General features: G+C 42.8%; 1 protein-coding gene across 1 annotated transcript in view; it reads right to left on the bottom strand.

Moving 5' to 3' along the window:
* LOC135517964 (BMP/retinoic acid-inducible neural-specific protein 1-like) overlaps positions 1-19,077 on the bottom strand; it is a 151,358-nt gene that overhangs the window by 111,884 nt on the left and 20,397 nt on the right. The window contains exon 2 of the mRNA XM_064942707.1: positions 8,235-8,502. Within this exon, the coding sequence (XP_064798779.1) occupies positions 8,235-8,452 (218 nt within the window). The 5' untranslated portion in view covers positions 8,453-8,502. The remainder of the gene's footprint in view (positions 1-8,234; positions 8,503-19,077) is intronic.

Genomic DNA, 19,077 nt, shown 5'->3' with positions numbered 1-19,077 from the left:
AGAGGCATTGTCATTCCTTCTTCGTGACTGTTTAGGTGTGTGTGGACCATGATAATTCCTGAGGGATGTGGACACCGAGGAACTTGAAACTTGGCCGGCCATTTCCTGTAGTTCAGGATCAGCTCCTTTGCTGACGTTTATTGGAGAGGTTTGTTTCCTGGCACCACAATGCTAGGTCACTGACAACCTCCCTATAGGCTGTCTCATCATCGTCGGTGATCAGGCACACCACCGTTGTGTCATCAGCAAACTTAATGAGGGTGTTGGAGTGGTGCGCGGCCACGCAGTCGAGGGTGAACAGGGAGTAGAGGAGGGGACTAAGCACGTACCCCTGAGGGACCCCCATGTTGAGGGTCAACCTGGTGGATGTGTTGTTGCCTACAGTCACCACCAGGGGTCAGCCTGTCACGAAGTCCAGGATCCAGCTGCAGAGGGAGGTGTTCAGTACCAGGGTCCTTAGCTTAGTGATGAGCTTGCAGGGCACTATGGTGGTGAATGCTGAGATTTAGTCAATGAACAGCATTCTCATGTAGATGTTCCTCTTGTCCAGGTGGGAGAAGTCAGTGTGGCGTGCAATAGAGATTGTGTTTTCTGTGGATCTATTGGAGAGGTATGCGAATTGGAGTGGGTCCAGAGTGTCTGGGACGATGGTGTTGATGTGAGCCATGACCAGCATTTGAAAGTATTTCATGGTTATGGGGCAATCGTCATTTAGACAGGTTACCTTGGCGTTCTTAGGCACAGGGATTATGGTGGTCTGCTTGAAACATGTAGGTATTACAGACGGGGTCAGGGAAGAGGTTGAAGATATCACTGAAGACACTTGCCAGCTGATCAGCGCATGCTCTGAGTACGCATCGTTGGTAATCCGTCTGGCCCCGCTGCCTTGTGAATATCAACCTGTTTAAAGGTCTTACTCACATCGGCTACAGTGGTGCTCTCATGCATGGTTCAGTGTTGTTTGCCTAGAAGCAAGCATAGAATGAATTTAGCTTGTCTGGAAGGCTTGATTTACTGGGTCGCTCGAGGTTGGGTTTCTCTTTGTAATCCGTGATAGTTTGCAATCCCTACCACATCCAATGAATCAGAGCCAGTGTAGTAGGATTTGATCTTCGTCCTGTATTGACGTTTTGACTGTTTGATGGCTCGTCAGAGGTAGTAGCATGATTTCTTATAAGCATCTGGATTAGTGTCCTGCTCCTTGAAAGCAGCAGGTCTAGCCTATAGCTACATGCTGGTAAAAAATAGGTAAGACAGATTTCAGGAGCGCCACCTCTGGACATGCATTTTCTTGATTGCTTATGGCCCTATACAGCTCATTGAGTGTGGTCTTAGTGTTGGCATCAGTTTGTAGTGGTAAATAGACAGCTACAACAAATATAGATGAAAACGCTCTTGGTAAATAGCATGGTCTTCAGCTTATCATGAGGTATTCTAACTCAGGCAAACACAACCTCAAGACTTCCTTATCATTAGAGAGTGCACACCAGCTGTTGTTAACTAAGAGACACACACCTCCCCCTTAACCTTACCCGAAGCTGCTGTTCAGTCTTGATGATGCATAGAAAAAACAGCTGAATGAACATTATCCATATATTCCAAATGCCTCTATCGCAAATTTCAAGTTAATTTATATATTTTTTTCAAAAGCGTTTGTCCACTTGTTCTCATTTAGTATTTTTGTCTTGTCTCCTTTGCTTCTTCTGTACTGTGTCAGAAATCTGTACATAATAAGGAGATGCTCATGTCTCCGCCCTAACCATGGGTGCCTTTGGCCCAAAGGTGGAAAGGCAGGCGACAAACTTAGAAACGCATTGAGCTTTGAGCTTATTTTTGGACAGATATTGGTGAGTGAAACCTCTAGCTTCGCCTCTTCCTCTCTGGCTGTGTGCACCTTAGAATTTCCACACACACTAAGCCCCTCCCACTGTCACTCACAACAACAAAGATGAGATATCACTTGTTATTCTCTAACAAACGGTTTCAACTCCACATTTGCATTTGAGGTTTGGTACAACAGAATCAGTCATATGGATTTATTTTACTGTAATAGAGCAGAAGTTACCCTTTCCAACAATACTCTTTTTATGTCTCAACTTCTTATATTGTGCACAGAGCAGACACTACTAAAATGTGAGTTGGAAAATAATGCTCAGTTTGTCGCGTGAGGAATTGCAGTACCACATACTGCTAGCAGCATTTTAGCCAATTCCTTATCGCTGTCTAGTCTGTGTTTTATAAATGTGCAATAAAAATAAAACACAATTAGATAAGGAATTGGCAACTCATTCTCAGTCTGAGAAATAAGGTAGGCCACTTGATTTTAACATCTGAACAAAGTGGACAGGCCAGCATAGTGTTCAAACAGTTGGAGATGGACAGAAGAGTGTGTTCATAACCATTCAACTGTTCTACCTTGTTAGCTAACACATAGATCCAAGTTGGCTAAACTTGAAATATACAGATTAGCTGGCTACTCACTAGCACCTGGGCTTGTGATTGAGAGATTGTTTATGAGACCTGTGCTAATTTTCTATAATGCCTGCTACAAGAAGTTAGTCATTATTAGTGAATGTGCTTTATGCATGGTTCTGGTTACATTTGGTAACAAAATAAGGGAATTTTCGTAGACAGACTTGAATGCCAGATCTGTGATTATTGCAAAAAGGCAGGTTAAAGTACTTGATAAAATAATGTAATGATTAGTGGGTCTTATGGTTGTGGAATGCATATATTTAGCCGAGGTATAATTTCACAAGCCCTGAATTATTTCTGACTGTTTGAAATGCAGTGTATTTGACCTTTAACTGAACAACAAAGCTTATTTAGATAAAACGTAAAAGAATGTAGATGTGAATCAACCATAACTTTGAAAAAATAAATATATGATTTATAGGCCATATCGCCCAGCCCTAACCATAAGAAGTGGAAAGTGTCCCATGTGCACTTCACCAAGTCACCACCCATACTAACACCCCTGTCAATTAAAAACACAGAACTACAAAAGGTTGAGGTTATCAAGATCCTAGGAATCTACATTCAAGGAAAGCTAAGATGGTCAACCCAGGTAGAGCACCTCTGTGAAAAGGCCAGCCGACATCTGTTCCTCCTCCGACGCCTGATGGACTTCCACATACCTAAGGAGGACCAAGTAATGGTATTCACCACCTACATCCGACCAGCGGTGGAACATGTTGCCCCAATGTGGCACGCGGGGCTAACCAAGAGACAATCTGATAGAATCAAGAGTCCAGAGAATAGCAGTTTGTATCATCATGGCCACAGACTACACCTCCTACTCAGATGCATGCCCCAATCTGGGCGTATCATCACTCTACACTTGCAGGGAAAGTCTCTCAAGATCCTTTGCAAGATCACTTCTCAAATCCGAACCCTACCACCATATGCTCCCACCACAATGATCCTCTGTGACCTAAACCAGACCCGCTCCTCAACTAAACTGGAACTGTTCCACTGCAGGATTGAGCATTTCCGATGCCATCCCACCCATGGTTCGCCTGCATAATAGTTGACGATGAACGTAGTTTTTTGCCTATATCTGTTGTTTATTGTATTTGAGTTATTATTCAAATGTAGTTCTCACAATTCAGCATGTTGTTGACACTTGTACAATGTTCTGTTGAAACGCAGTAAACATCTCTCTCTCTCTCACAAATACCACAAATCACAAGTTAGCATTTTATCAATGGGAAAATTGCGAAACAAAATATTCAAAATAGGACCAATTCTAACAGAGCTGCTGGAGTGGACATCTGAGTAATGCCTCTGGGTATTTTCTCTGTAGATCATTGTGGAGGCTATTAACGATTCAAACTCGGGATAGATTTTCAGTTGGTAATGAATCTCGGTCCAATGACAGTGTGAGGCAAGCCTCCTCTTCGCACACCGCAAACCCCACATCCAAGATCAATGAGCACCATCATGCCATTTTCATAAACACTATCCTTCTTAATAACAACCTCCATCTCTCTTCTTTGATTACAGTACAATGATGATTCCCAACCTTTTAAAATGCATTAACAGACAGAGATTTGCATTTATATTGGATTTCTCTGGTAGACAAGGACTTGAGATAGAGCCTGCGAACAATGACCACAGCAACATCTAAAAACTATTGATGGGGAAAAAATCGATACAGTTACAAATGAGGATATTATTTTTGATATTATATTATATTGTACAATTTTGACAATGTCGCAATATTATTTGCACTAGTTAGCTGTACCTGCACCAAAACGCCATCATTTTTCCTCATAGCTTGATGTTCATCTTATTTTTATTTTTAAATAGGGAGCCAATTTCTTTTCAGCACTTTTATTTCCCTAACTGATCAAAACAAATTTTCTTATGTCTCTCTCTTGTCTCTCTGCAGCAGACATATCGTGAGCAATATGTTTGGAACATCGAATCGCAATGCATATAGAATAGGGAGAATCGTGGCCTCCCGAGTGGTGCAGCGTTCTAAGGCACTGTATCGCAGTGCCAGCTGTGTCACTACAGATCTTGGTTCCAACCCAGGCTGTGTCGCAGCCGGCCGCAACCGGGAGACCCATGAGGGTGTGCACAATTGGCCCAGTGCCGTCCAGATTAGGGGAGGGTTTGGCCGGTCGGGTTGTCCTTGTCCCGTCGCGCTCTAGCGACTCTTTTGGCAGGCTGGGCGCAATGCACGCTGACCGGTTGCAAGGTGTACATTGTGTCAAGAAGCAGTGTGGCTTGGCGGGATCGTGTTTCGGAAAAGGATGCACGGCTTTCGATTTTCGCCTCTCCCAAGTCTGTGCGCGTGTTGCAGCGATGGGACTATACCTACCAATTGGATATCAAGAAATTGGGGAGAAAAAGAGGTAACCAGATAATATCGTAACATGAGGTCCCTGGCAATTCCCAGCCCTCCTAAAAGACAGTTGAGTACATAGGCCACAGAGAGAAGAAGTCAGGGCCAGGTGAAAGCAGCCCATTCTACAACTCAAGCATGGATTGATACCCAGTCAACACCGATTCAATCTACAAAACTGCAACACGCTGCAACAGAGAAAGTGTCTATCTGGCGTATGATGTACTCGGTACAGGAGGTGACGTACATGCTCATGTAAAGAGAAAAAGAGCACTTTGATTTAGAGATTGCAATCGATAGCACTACCGCATCGCAGCCGATTACTTAACCAATGGATTCCAATTATTCTTAGGGAAGGAAGAAACACACCTCTGGGGGTGGGGTAATTGTAGCCCTGCAGTGTAGTGTGTTTTTGCTCCAAGTGATGGTGACCTTTTCAGTGTGCCAAACGATCACAAGCGATCCTAAATCTATGCGTTTGGCCTGCAGAATGAGGCACAGTGCTCACATTAATAAAGACTAGGGAGATTTGTTTGTTTCTGATCAGATTGACATTGTCCTGCGATCCGCCTTTGGGTAATCTTTCTTGATAACGGATACTTTATCTCCCTGCAAATTTGATTCAACTACTTTCTATCTAGTAAATTGCAAAGACAGTGGAAGCCTTGGGGAAATTTACAAAGCTATTCACTCTTCATTGCCAGTTAGCGTCTGGTGCAGGTTACGTATTTATTTCTTGACTCGCTTCATTTGGGAGCCAAGAAGTGGTGGAAAAGGTGGCATATTGTAACTGCTAGCACTGTGTTTGTAGCTAAGATGTTTGGGAACCTTAGGGTTCGAAGAGCGAAGAGTGCTTTGGCATTTTGACCTTTTATCATGAATTATTACAATCCAACTGTGATAATCCATGTTCTTGGGAGCATGTATGCCATTTCCACAGTTGGATACTTTTCATAGATAATTGGATACTTTTCACAACACATCTTACATTTTTGCAAAAGCTAATTTCATATTACCGCCACTGGATTGGATGATGTGCAAACAGGGTGAATAATAATATTAGGGTTCTGTTTTGTATTGGCACTAGACTGGCAGTATATATTTATGTACTATATTACCCGGTGCATGTACATAAAAGGCTCAGCCAAGTAATTACCACAGTCATTCACGTATTCCAAATTTTGTATTCTACATTTGCATATTCTAGGAAAACACATTGAGTTTGATGGAGGATCTGGAGGGCATGGCTGCCCTTTGTCAAAAGCAGCCCACTCTTCATCAAAATGAAGGATATGTATATCAGACTCTTCCAACAAACGGAGACTAAAGTGAAAGTTTTTCACTACATCTTTGCATCCAGTTGACAGATGACTCAGACTGGTTTGTCTGACAGTGGCCCAGATGTCCGACAGATGTGATTGCAGATTTCCACAGTATATTTTTAATGAGAAGTGCACGAGATTCCGCTCCGTATTGATGCAAGATGCAATTGTCTTGTCACAAGTAAAACGATACCTTGCATTGACAACTGAATTTGATGCTTCCTACTGTTTTATAAAAAGAATAGACGAAAGGAGGTAGTCGAGCTAGTCGAGGTAGTCGAGGTAGTCGAGGTAGTGGAGCTAGCCTGCTTGCGCAACATTTGTCTTGCAATGCCAAAGACTCCGTTCCCCAGGCGAACACATAATGCCTATGCCGCCTCCACTGGCTCTTTTATGAATCGAACAAACATCATAAGCCACACACGTCAGCAGCACGGGGCCCATGGATGGCTGTTCATCTGAGATTCCTGCGTATGTGTGCTATCCAGGCTGTCAAGCTACATATTATGCAAATGATCTGTTTACAAGTGACAATATAAAGACAGCAAAGCCTGTGGGGACCAGAGGCTGCTGCGGCAATCTATGAAACAAGGAGAGTAGAGAAGGAAGAGAGAGACCCTATTTAACTGTATCGCTAAATGAATGTAACATGTTGATGATGAGTCTCTCTTTCTGTGTCTCTGTCTTGGTCTCCTTATGTCTCTCACTCTTCATCTCTCTCTCGCCTTTCTCTCTCGAGGATTCTGGACTGCAGAGCAGGAAAACCAAAGCACACCCGTCTGAAAGGGAAGGGAATCTCCTAGGTATCTATTTTCCGTACCTTGTCAGGCAATTCTAAGGGTATTTACAATGCAAAGAGAGAGGGAAAATAAAAGGATGCTATTTGGAATCCAACTCTGGCAGATCATGTATTTAACAACACGTAACGTAGCAGGGAGGAAAGAATACGACATGAAAGCTGATACCTGTCAAGAGAATGGCAACCATGTCCCATTAGAAAAATGCTAGCTAGAATCCTTGACAACTATACCATGCTTCTAGAATAGAAGACAGTATTTGTCAATATCATGTTGCCAATTATTCTTTCCCTTAAGACAAAAATATAACCAAACTTGGAGAACAGTAATTATAAAATGATTGGATCCTACACTGACCTCCCTGCCTTGAGCCAGGCTTAATATTTAGCTTGTCATTTTTGGGTCGTTATTATCAAACAAACCCAGTAGCCCTAAATAGATCACTACCTCATGACTACTAGAAATTTGCATAATTATAATCTGAGAACTTAAAAAGTGAACTAAAATATACAGCAAGTGAAATTGATGCAGTACTTAGATGTTTTGTTTCATCCAGACTGCCAAGCCATGCAGCTTTTGTATCTTGTCTTAATATAGCCACTTTTTTATACACAGCCATTCAGTAGAGTCTGAGAGGCTAATCAGAGAGGATGGCTCTGGCTCCATCTCCCTCACATAACTATGTAATTGGGGAATGATTATCTGAGCCACAATGTGTTAGGCAAATAAGTGCAATGGCTGGTGATTGCATAACCTATTTATAACACACTTAAGCCCCTGCCTCTAAGCAGACACACAGCCTAACACACAGCACATCCACTCCATCCCCTTAACAAAGCTAGCCTGCTGATTGGGCCATAATACCGTAACACAGACCACAGCCAAACAGTGAGATGAGTACTTTGGTGCCTTGTTTCTTGGTGGGACACACAATAGAACAGGATAAGAAAGCATTGTGTGTCTACCAATCTGTGAACGTTATAAATAGATTACTAAAACTTCCTTGAAAAAAAAACAGCTATCCCATCAACTTTATCTTAAGACACTCCTTCCCAACTATCATGTGTCTGGTGGGGAAGTACACTAACTCTGTAAAAAGGGTGCACTTTCACACAAAACGTTTACACAGTACACTTTTGCAAGGTCCCTTCCAAAGAGACCAACAATCTGGACTCAAAATAGAAAAAACATTTAGTCAGAGAGTGTCTTTAAAACCTCTGCAACATCAGCACCACCAAAACGCACAAATGAAAGTGAACTCACCTATAAATTTTATATCTGGTTGTAAATCCTTGGCGGAATCTTTCCACAAAGGAGAGGTAGCTCCGAGAGTGGTGGAAAGGTCCGCGGTCGGAGATGAGCCAATCAAACTGCTTGGTAACATGTTGCTCGGCGGCGGACGGGTCCTGTCGGGAAGACTGAACTGTTATATGGTCCCATATAAACAGGAAGCAGATGACCTCAATAAACCTCCAGTTCATGCTTTTCTTTCAGCCGCTCTCTGTTCATTCTCGCTCCATTCTGTGAAGACCTGTGGAAAGACAGATAGAGAGAAAGAGGGGGAAGAGAAAGAAGGGGAGATATTATTACATGATGAGTATAATTATTTTTAAATCCTGGGGTGTCAGCGAAGGTGAAACAGATTTAAAATAATTTGTCTAATCGGCGTTGACGGAAAACTAACAAGACATTGTCACTGAAAGGCTGTTTTCAATGTGATATGATTTGTGTATTAATTTCTGTTTTCCTTTTTTTCCAATCTCAGGCCCCTCGTATCCTCCTCCCCGAATTGTCAGGCCCCAGATTGCAGCTCTCCATACTAACGAGGAATGTTGCCCTTTCAGCAGATGAAAATGAATTACATCCCTGGATGTGTGGCCTTCTCTTTCTCCAAACTAATTGGTGCCAGACAAGGTTAAGAGGCTGCTTTATGATATGATGTAGCATGGAGCAGGTTTACATGGGGAAGCAATGTCTACCGTTCTCTTGGGTATAAATTACTAGGGAAAACTTTGCCTATTGACGAGTGATTTCCTGGATCGTTGAAACACCTGAGCAGTGCTGTATTCAATATGGCGAGATTGGTGTGATATCCTTAAATGAGCATTCCCTTGAGATACATTCATTATCTCAAGATATATTGGTTAGGTTCATGTGGAAAGTTATGGCCCAAAGTGTATCGAAATGACTTTCTGTAGCTTTGAATGCTAACCTCTGTCCAATCAATACTGTAAAGCCACTGTATCAGAGGAATTAGACACATTGGCAATACATGGATGAGACCAGCCTGCAAGGTTCTCTGTAGGCAAACCTCATTAAAGCTAACAATGATTTATAATGATATGGATTGGCACTGCTCTCGAGGTCACATGACACTGGTTGTGAGAAGGTCTCAATAATCAAAATATCTCACTCAAAAAGTCTGTTTGACAGATCTCAGGTCAGAGTGGACAAGTCTGGGCTTGTTTTCAGCTCATACTCTGATGACCATGCATAACTTGTTATATCTACCCAGTCTTAGACAAATGGCACACAAATTAAGAGACAGGGCTAGGGTTGCAAATGGAAGGTATATTACTTGAAACGCTCAAAGTTTACCAGTAAACTACCAGAATGTTGGTAACTTTCAAGGAATATATGGAATTTTATCAGATGACATCTAGTGGCCTTTTTGGGTACTTCAGATTATCACATGTGTATGTATTTATCTATGGCCCTCAGTGTGACCTTATCACGTAAAATATATTAATATATTTAAAATACAATAAGATGATTTTTTAAATAAAACATAGAATGAAAAAGCTGCAAAACATTATCCTAAATTTAAACCATCAACTTAGTGAATACCATTGGTGATTGATATGAGAATTCCAGCACAAAATATTCTATTTGTTACACACTTTTACTTATTTTACAATGTCAATATGTACACTGCTCAAAAAATAAAGGGAACACTAAAATAACACATCCTAAATCTGAATGAATGAAATATTCTTATTAAATACGTTTTTCTTTACATAGTTGAATGTGCTGACAACAAAATCACACAAAAATTATCAATGGAAATCAAATTTATCAACCCATGGAGGTCTGGATTTGGAGTCACACTCAAAATTAAAGTGGAAATCCACACTAGAGGCTGATCCAACGTTGATGTAATGTCCTTAAAACAAGTCCAAATGAGGCTCAGTAGTGTGTGTGGCCTCCACGTGCCTGTATGACCTCCCTACAACGCCTGAGCATGCTCCTGATGAGGTGGCAGATGGTCTCCTGAGGGATCTCCTCCCAGACCTGGACTAAAGCATCCGCCAACTCCTGGACAGTCTGTGGTGCAACGTGGCGTTGGTGGATGGAGCGAGACATGATGTCCCAGATGTGCTCAATTGGATTCAGGTCTGGGGAATGGGCTGGCCAGTCCACAGCATCAATGCCTTCCTCTTGCAGGAACTGCTGACACACTCCAGCCACATGAGGTCTAGCATTGTCTTGCATTAGGAGGAACCCAGAGCCAACCGCACCAGCATATGGTCTCACAAGGGGTCTGGGGATCTCATCTCGGTACCTAATGGCAGTCAGGCTACCTCTGGCGAGCACATGGAGGGCGGTGCGGCCCCCCAAAGAAATGCCACCCCACACCATGACTGACCCACCGCCAAACCGGTCATGCTGGAGGATGTTGCAGGCGGCAGAACGTTCTCCACGGTGTCTCCAGACTCTGTCGTGTCTGTCACATGTGCTCAGTGTCAACCTGCTTTCATCTGTGAAGAGCACAGGGCGCCAGTGGCGAATTTGCCAATCTTGGTGTCCTGGCAAATGCCAAACGTCCTGCACGGTGTTGGGCTGTAAGCACAACCCCCACCTGTGGACGTCGGGCCCTCATACCACCCTTATGGAGTCTGTGTCTGACCGTTTGAGCAGACACATGCACATTTGTTGCCTGCTGGAGGTCATTTTGCAGGGCTCTGGCAGTGCTCATCCTGCTCCTCCTTGCACAAAGGCAGAGGTAGCTGTCCTGCTGCTGGGTTGTTGCCCTCCTACGGCCTCCTCCATGTCTCCTGGTGTAATGGCCTGTCTCCTGGTAGTGCCTCCATGCTCTGGACACTACGCTGACAGACACAGCAAACCTTCTTGCCACAGCTCGCATTGATGTGCCATTCTGGATGAGCTGCACTACCTGAGCCACTTGTGTGAAAGCACCGCCAGCATTCAAAAGTGATCCAAACAGCAGCCAGGAAGCATAGGAACTGAGAAGTGGTCTGTGGTCATCACCTGTAGAACCACTCCTTTATTGGGGGTGTCTTGCTAATTGCCTATAATTTCCACCTGTTGTCCATTCCATTTGCAAAACAGCATGTGAAATTTATTGTCAATGAGTGTTGCTTCCTAAGTGGACAGTTTGATTTCACAGAAGTGTGATTGAATTGGAGTTACATTGTGTTGTTTAAGTGTTCCCTTTATTTTTTGAACAGTGTATTTGTTGTAAATGTTTTGGGGACAAACTAGTGGCAGTTAAAAGAAAAAAGACAATTGAAAATAATGCCATTGTTGATAAGAAGCTTTTTCAGTAATTTGTCTATTTTCTTTAACCATTTGGTCTCTCCACAAGAAACTCTCGTGGAGAAAAAAGGATGGTCTCCCGAGTGGCTTAGCGGTCTAAGGCACTGCATCGCAGTGCTAAAGGTATCACTACCGACCTGGTATTGATTCTAGGCGATATCACAACAGACGTGGATATATGGATGAGCGATGGCCGAAAGGCATAGGTAAGAGTATAGTATATACATATGAGATGACTAATGTAGGGTATGTAAACATTATAAAGTGGCATTGTTTAAAGTGGCTAGTGATGGCTTGAGATTTGAATCTGTATGTTGGCAGCAGCCACTCAATGTTAGTGATGGCTGTTTAACAGTCTGATGGCCTTGAGATAGAAGCAGTTTTTCAGTCTCTCGGTCCCAGCTTTGATGCACCTTTACTGATCTCGCCTTCTGGATGATAGCGTGGTGAACAGGCAGTGGCTCGGGTGGTTGTTGTACTTGATGATAATTTTGGCCTTCCTGTGACATCGGGTGGTGTAGGTGTCCTGGACGGCAGTTAGTTTGCCCCCGGTGATGCGTCTTGCAGACCTCACTACCCTCTGGAGAACCTAACGGTTATGGGCGGAGGAGCAGTTGTCATACCAGGCAGTGATACAGCCCAACAGGATGCTCTCGATTGTGCATGTGTAAAAGTGTATTTGGTGACAAGCCAAATTTCTTAAGCCTCCTGAGGTTGAAGAGGCGCTGTTGCACCTTCTTCACAACGCTGGCTGTGTGGGTGGGCCATTTCAGTTTGTCGGTGATGTGTATGCCGAGGAACTTTCCACCTTCTCCACTACTGTCCCATCGATGTGGATAGATGGGTGCTTTATATGGGATGTGGATAGGGGGGTGCTCCCTCTGCTGTTTCCTGAAGTCCCCGATCATCTCCTTTGTTTTGTTAGCTTTGAGTGGGAGGTTATTTTCCTGACACCACACTCCGAGGGCCCTCACCTCCTCCCTGTAGGAAGTCTCGTCATTGTTGGTAATCAAGCCAACAATGGTAGGGTGAACAGGGAGTACAGGAGAGGACTGAGAACGCACCCTTGTGGGGCTCAGGGTGGAGATGTTGTTTCCTACGCTCACCACCTTGGGGCGGCCTGTCAAAAAGTCCAGGACCCAGTTGCACAGGACGGGGTGAGACCCAGGGTCTCAAGCTTAATGAAGAGTTTGGAGTGTGCTATGGTGTTAAATGCTGAGCTGTAATAGATGAAAAGCCTTCTTACATAGGTATTCCTCTTGTCCAGATGGGTTAGGGCAGTGTGCAGTCTGATTGCGATTGCAAATTGGAGTGGGTCTAGGGTGTCAGGGAGGGTGGAGATGATGTGATCATTGACTAGTCTCTCAAAGCAGTTCATGATGACAGAAGTGAGTGCTACGTCTAGTTTATCTCAGTTACATTTGCTTTCTTGGGAACAGGAACAATGGTGTCCCTCTTGAAGCATGTGGGAACAGCAGACTGGGATAGGGACTGATTGAATAGGTCTGTAAACACACCAGCCAGCTGGTCTGCGCATGCTCTGGGGAGGGTTAACACGTTTAAATGTTTTACTCACACTGGCTGCGGTGAAGGAGAGCCCGTAGGTTTTGGTAGTGGGCTTTGTTAGTGGCACTGTATTGTCCTCAGAGCGAGTAAAGAAGTTGTTTAGTTTGTCTGGTTGCATGGCATCGGTGTCCGCGACAAGGCTGGTTTTCTTTTTGTGATTGACTGTAGACCCTGCCACATACGTCTCGTGTCTGAGCCGTTGAATTGCGACTCTACTTTGTCTCTATACTGATGCTTAGCTTCTTTGATTGCCTTGTGGAGGAAATAACTACACTGTTTGTATTTGGTCATGTTTCCGGTCGCATGGCATGATTAAAAGCAGTGGTTTGCGATTTCAGTTTTGTGCGATTGCTGCCATCAATCCACGGTTTCTGGTTGGGGAAGGTTTTAATAGTCACCGTGGGTACAACATTACCGATGCACTTGCTACTAACCTCGCTCACGAATCAGCGTATACATCAAAGTTGTTGTCTGAGGCTATCTGGAACAAATACCAGTCCACGTGATCGAATCAATCTTGAAGAGTGTAATCAGATTGGTCGGACCAGCATTGAACAGATCTGAGTACGGGCGCTTCCTGTTTTAATTTCTGTCTATAGGCTGGCAGATTTGCCAAAAGGATGGCGAAGGAGGGCTTTGTATGCATCGCGGAAGTTAGAGTAGCAATGATCCAGAATTATGCCAGCCCAGGTCGCGCATTCGATATGCTGATAAAATTTAGGGAGCCTTGTTTTCAGATAAGCCTTGGTAATATCTCCTGCTACAATAAATGCAGCCTCAGAATATGTGGTTTCCAGTTTTGAGGTGTCTGCTTGGGGCGGGATATACACGGCTGTAATTATAATCAAAGTGAACTCTCTTGTTCGATAATGCGGTCGGCATTTGATTGTAAGGAATTCTAGGTCAGGTGAACAAAAGGACTTGAGTTCCTGTATGTTGTTATGATCACACCACGACTCGTTAATCATAAGGCATACACCTCCACCCTTCTTTTTACCAGAGAGATGTTTGTTTCTGTCGGTGCGATGCGTGAAGAAACCGGGTGGCTGTACCGACTCTGATAACATATCCCGAGTGAGCCATGTTTCCGTGAAACAGAGGATGTTACAATCTCTGAAGTCTCTCTGGAAGGCAACCCGTGCTCAAATTTTGTCTACCTTGTTGTCAAGAGACTGGACATTGGCGAGTAGTATACTCGGGAGCGGTACACAATGTGCCCATCTACGGATCCTGACCAGAAGACTGTTCCGTCTGACCCTTCTGTGGCGCCGTTGTTTTGGGTTACCTACTGGGATCCGATCCATTGTCCTGGGTGGTAGTCCAAACAGAGGATCCGCTTCGGGAAAGTCATATTCCAAGTCGCAATGTTGGTAAGTTGACGTTGCTCTTATATCCAATAGTTTTTCCAGGCTGTATGTAAAAAGACTTGAGATTTCCTGGGGTAACAATGTAAGAAATAACACAGAAAAAAACAAAATACTCCATAGTTTCCTAGGAACACGAAGCGAGGCGACCATCTCTGTTGGCGCCATCTGTTGTACAACTGACTTGGTATCCCGTTTCCCTTTCCCTTTCATGATTCCTATAATGAAAGTGTCTGCCCTGCCCCTGTGCCTGTGCCTTCGCTGTGGCATGCTGCTGTGATGGGCGACCCACTCTCCCGTGCCCCGACTCGCTCAAGAGCAAAATGCTTTCTGATCATACATTTCAAAATGCAATTGCGGGAAAAACACAGCTTTGGAACCATTGTCCCTGTCGAATAAAGTGGGGGTCTCAGCTTTCTGTAGGTGTATTTTAATTTCTCCTCTCAATATTCAGCTCAATAGCAACTATTTTACAACCAAGATACTATATGATATGGCTTTGACATATGGCGGTGCAATGTGATGTGGGCTGGTGTAGATAAAATGCCAAGGCCGAATATCTGTCCCAGACTGCCCTGCCGATAATAATTCCAGACAGAATTTAAACCATTTCTGACAGAGTATTATTAAAATGATACATTTAGTTATTGTACAATGTCACCACACATTATTATCCCACTTGCTAGTGGAGTCATGTCTTTAGTTACTGATAAGAAAACCATTTTCATCTATAATTGCATTTAAGAATTTAGGCCCCTGGCTGTAGAGCACCAACAGTATGCTATCAAATTAGTGCTACTGTATGCAGAAATTCTTCCCCTTTCACACTTTATTAGACAATAACAAGTCGTAAAAGAGCAGACAACATTTAATGGGTCTAATATTTTACTGTGAAATGGGGGGAAGAATTGTTTGCATACAAAAGTTACTGTACAGTAATGTCAGCTATATGTACAGTATGTACTGGCAGATGTGTATTTGGTTTTCCTTTTACAGTATACCATCAAATCAATGATTATATCTGCCAATGCATTCACTTGTGATGATTCTGTAGGATTTGTGGATCAGTTCAGTCTCTGACACATCCAAATTCCAGTTTTGTCTATCTGCATTCATATAAGCTAGGCTATATACCCATGACTACCAGAGTACCCATGCTCATACGGTTTACTGTATGCTATGTTCCCCATTGTGATGTTGCATACAATAGCATTCGAAATCAAAATAAATCCATAACGACACTGACTACAGCCACTGAGTGTTTTCTGCCATGGTTGCAGAACTGTTACTGGAACAAATGGGTGGCGGTGACTTAGGTTGTTTTGCCACGAACCTGAAATGCTATGGCAATGACAAATCCAAGGCAGGTAATTTAATGAGGCCTGCTTTAAGCTAATTAGTTTAGACTAATTTGAGTGTTGGCTGTCAGAACGTAACAATACATCATATAATTGAGAGGGGAGATAGGGAGGAGGGGATTCATAAATGATATTGCCCCGTGTGCTGGGAAACGGAATGCATCACGTCCAACTTTGTGTGTTTAGAGTGTGTGTGCAATGTGTCGTGTGTTTGTGCCTGTGTGTGTACGTGTGTGTATGTGTGTGTTGGGGATTCACAGGTGTGAGGCTGGCCCAGTATATGAGAGCCTGCGTGCATGCATATGTGTCACTATAATACTAACAAATAGCCACTTACCAAATTAATGTTGTATTATTAAAAACGTTAATGGAGAACAAACCAAAGGGTACCTTAAAGTGCTCTCTCCAATATGGATGAGGATGTGGTTGGCAAACTAGGGCTTTTTATACCACAGCATTGTTGAATACTTGTTTCTGACGCATTCTAGAATGGTCATTAAAACAGATAACGGGACAGTTGGGTAAGATATCGGGACACCTTGCAATCATAACGCAAATAAGCACCTACAGATGCAGACCATATTTGCTACAAAGTTACATAAGGCTAAACCAACAACACACCAACCGAAATTGGATTCATTGTAAACGCAGGTCCAACAAGGAAAAAACGTAGCTAGCTAGCTAGCATTGATTTGTTTTTGCAGAGACATTTCTTGGAGCATCTGATGACCTAACGCGGAGAGTGATGAACATGAATTTCTCTGGTCCCTACTGTTACAGTCATGACGCGAGTGGCGCTAAGTTGTCAAATCATCACATATTTCCTACACTGAACAAAAATATAAACATGCAACATGCAACAGTTCATATAAGGAAATCAGCCAATTGAAATAAATAAATTAGGCTCTATCCTATGGATTTCACATGACTGGGCAGGGCTGCTGCCATGGGTGGTCCATGGAGGGCATAGGCCAACCCACTTGGCAGCAAAGCCCACCCAAGCTGGGCCCACCCTACACATAATCTGTGTTTGTGAGGCCGGTTGGACGTACTACCAAATTCTCTAAAATGACGACATAGGCAGCTTATGGTAGAGAAATTAACATTCAATTCTCTATCAACAGCTCTGGTGGACCTACCTGCAGTCAGCATGCCAATTGCACTCTCACTCAAAACTTGAGACATCTGTGGCATTGTGTTGTGACAAAACTGCAGGTTTACTAGCGACAAAATATTTAGCTAGATTCAAGCCTAGTGTTTGAAATGCAATGTGCTCTCCTTGAAATTAACAGTGTTGAGTGTCCTGACGAGAAGGCAAACTTTTCTAGCTATGCCAGGCAAAGCCGGCCATTATCAGCTTATTGTTATGGATGTGTCCAAATTAATGTCAATAGAAAACATATACTTTGCTGTTTTTCTTTCTGCTGAGGTTGTGACTGTGTTAGCCGTAGCTAGCTGGCTAGCTAGCAAGCAAGGGATAAGAACATTGCCAGCGAACATAAAAAACAAACGACTGGGTCACGTCCATAAATATCAAACCAATCGAACAAACGACTGGGTTTTCAACCAAAATATGAGAAAGTATGAATTTGCTTATATAAATTCAAATATCAACAAATTATTTTTCTTTCTATCATTAAATGTGTGCTTCTAGTATTGTTTTCTTTGGCAACTGTGGTATAAGTGGGATAAACAGCATAAACAAACGCAACAGAATAAACTCTGCTGTTATTCTGGCTGCAGATGTTATGTGACCGTGACTGTGTAGCCATAGCTAGATGGCTAGCTAGCAGCAAGCAAGGGATAAGGACGTTGCCATTGAGCATGGCAACGGAACATAAAGGATGAATGGAGGTCACGTCCATAAATATTGAACAAATTAAACAAGCGATTGGGTCACGTCTCTAGCAACCAAAAGGTAAGAAAGTATGAATTTGCTTATAAAAATGTGAATATCAATGAATTATTTGTATTTCTACAGGTAAATGTGTGCTTTCATATTGTTTTCTTTGGCAACTGTGGTATAACCTGGATAAACTCTCCCCTTCTGTACATTACCTTAGGAAAATGAACTACGCAAATGGAGGAGGAAGACAGTCCATTATTTCCAAGATAATGTACAGAATATCGGCGTTTATCCCTTACAAACACCACAGCATTTTTTTATGCTTGTTTCTGATTGGGCGTTACATTTGAGTTTTCTGTCACCGTCTGACCATTGGTTATTTTTTTAAGGAAACTAAATATGCTTCTCTGCATCTTTGCTAAAATCTGGATAGAGGATTGAAAAAAATATGTGTTTTATTCAGTATATTTAGTTATTGCTTCCTTTTCAGTCTACCAACTCTGCCAGAAGGCATGCCAGCTAAGAGAGTTAAACAAGCTAGCTACTCTAACTTGATAAGCTGAAATGGCTTCTTGGTAGCTAGTTATGAGGTTGGAAGATTGGGAACCCATCTGGGCTAGTTAAAGCCAACTTCATAAAATTGCTTGGTGGCTAGTAATATTTAAACCTTGAGTCAATTTCCAGGTCCACGCAGAAATCTAATTAGCACAAGAAAAACATTCCCATAACAATCAGTACGTTTCAGCTATAGATATCTGTTTTTTGCATAGGCTGCATCTCAGTCCACCACATCCGCCGATGTTGGACTTCTGCATCTGTGGTGAAAGGTGGCAGAGCTTGAGAGGTGTTTGTCAGACCATGAGACATCCAGAAAATCGGTCTCATCACGAAAACGTCTGTAGCGTCCAAACGGTTTGGCCTGCAAACTATTATGACCCCTTTATGGATAGCCTCACAGATAGCCCAGTACTAGTTTTAAAAAATGAATGGAAGTATATATGGAAGTAGCAGTAAGGCCAAATTCAATGTTTCATCATGTATTATAAATATATTTTCATACCTAAAATTTCGAAATCAAATATCTAAAGGATCGTTGGTATGACCATCTTAAAGAAATTCCATATGTTAGCGTAGTAGAACACCCCCCTCCCCATCAGCCCAGGAAAATTTAAATATGATTGAAATGTATTCTCACTCAGCTTTGCCTCACAGGTAATACAACAACTGATATATTACAGGTCTGATCATATCCACCCTTACTGTACCTCAAATTTTGAAATATATTTTTAAATGGTACGAACAACAATGCATTGGAACAAAGCCAACATGCGGTGATAATGTAAATCAAAATCAAATCAAATTGTATTGGTCACATACACATGGTTAGCAGATGTTAATAATGCAAGTGTAGCAAA

This window comes from Oncorhynchus masou, chromosome 28, assembly GCF_036934945.1.
Source record: "Oncorhynchus masou masou isolate Uvic2021 chromosome 28, UVic_Omas_1.1, whole genome shotgun sequence".
Taxonomy (NCBI): domain Eukaryota; kingdom Metazoa; phylum Chordata; class Actinopteri; order Salmoniformes; family Salmonidae; genus Oncorhynchus; species Oncorhynchus masou.
The sequence above is the reverse complement of the archived record's forward strand: the minus strand, read 5'-3'. Positions and strand labels throughout refer to the sequence as shown.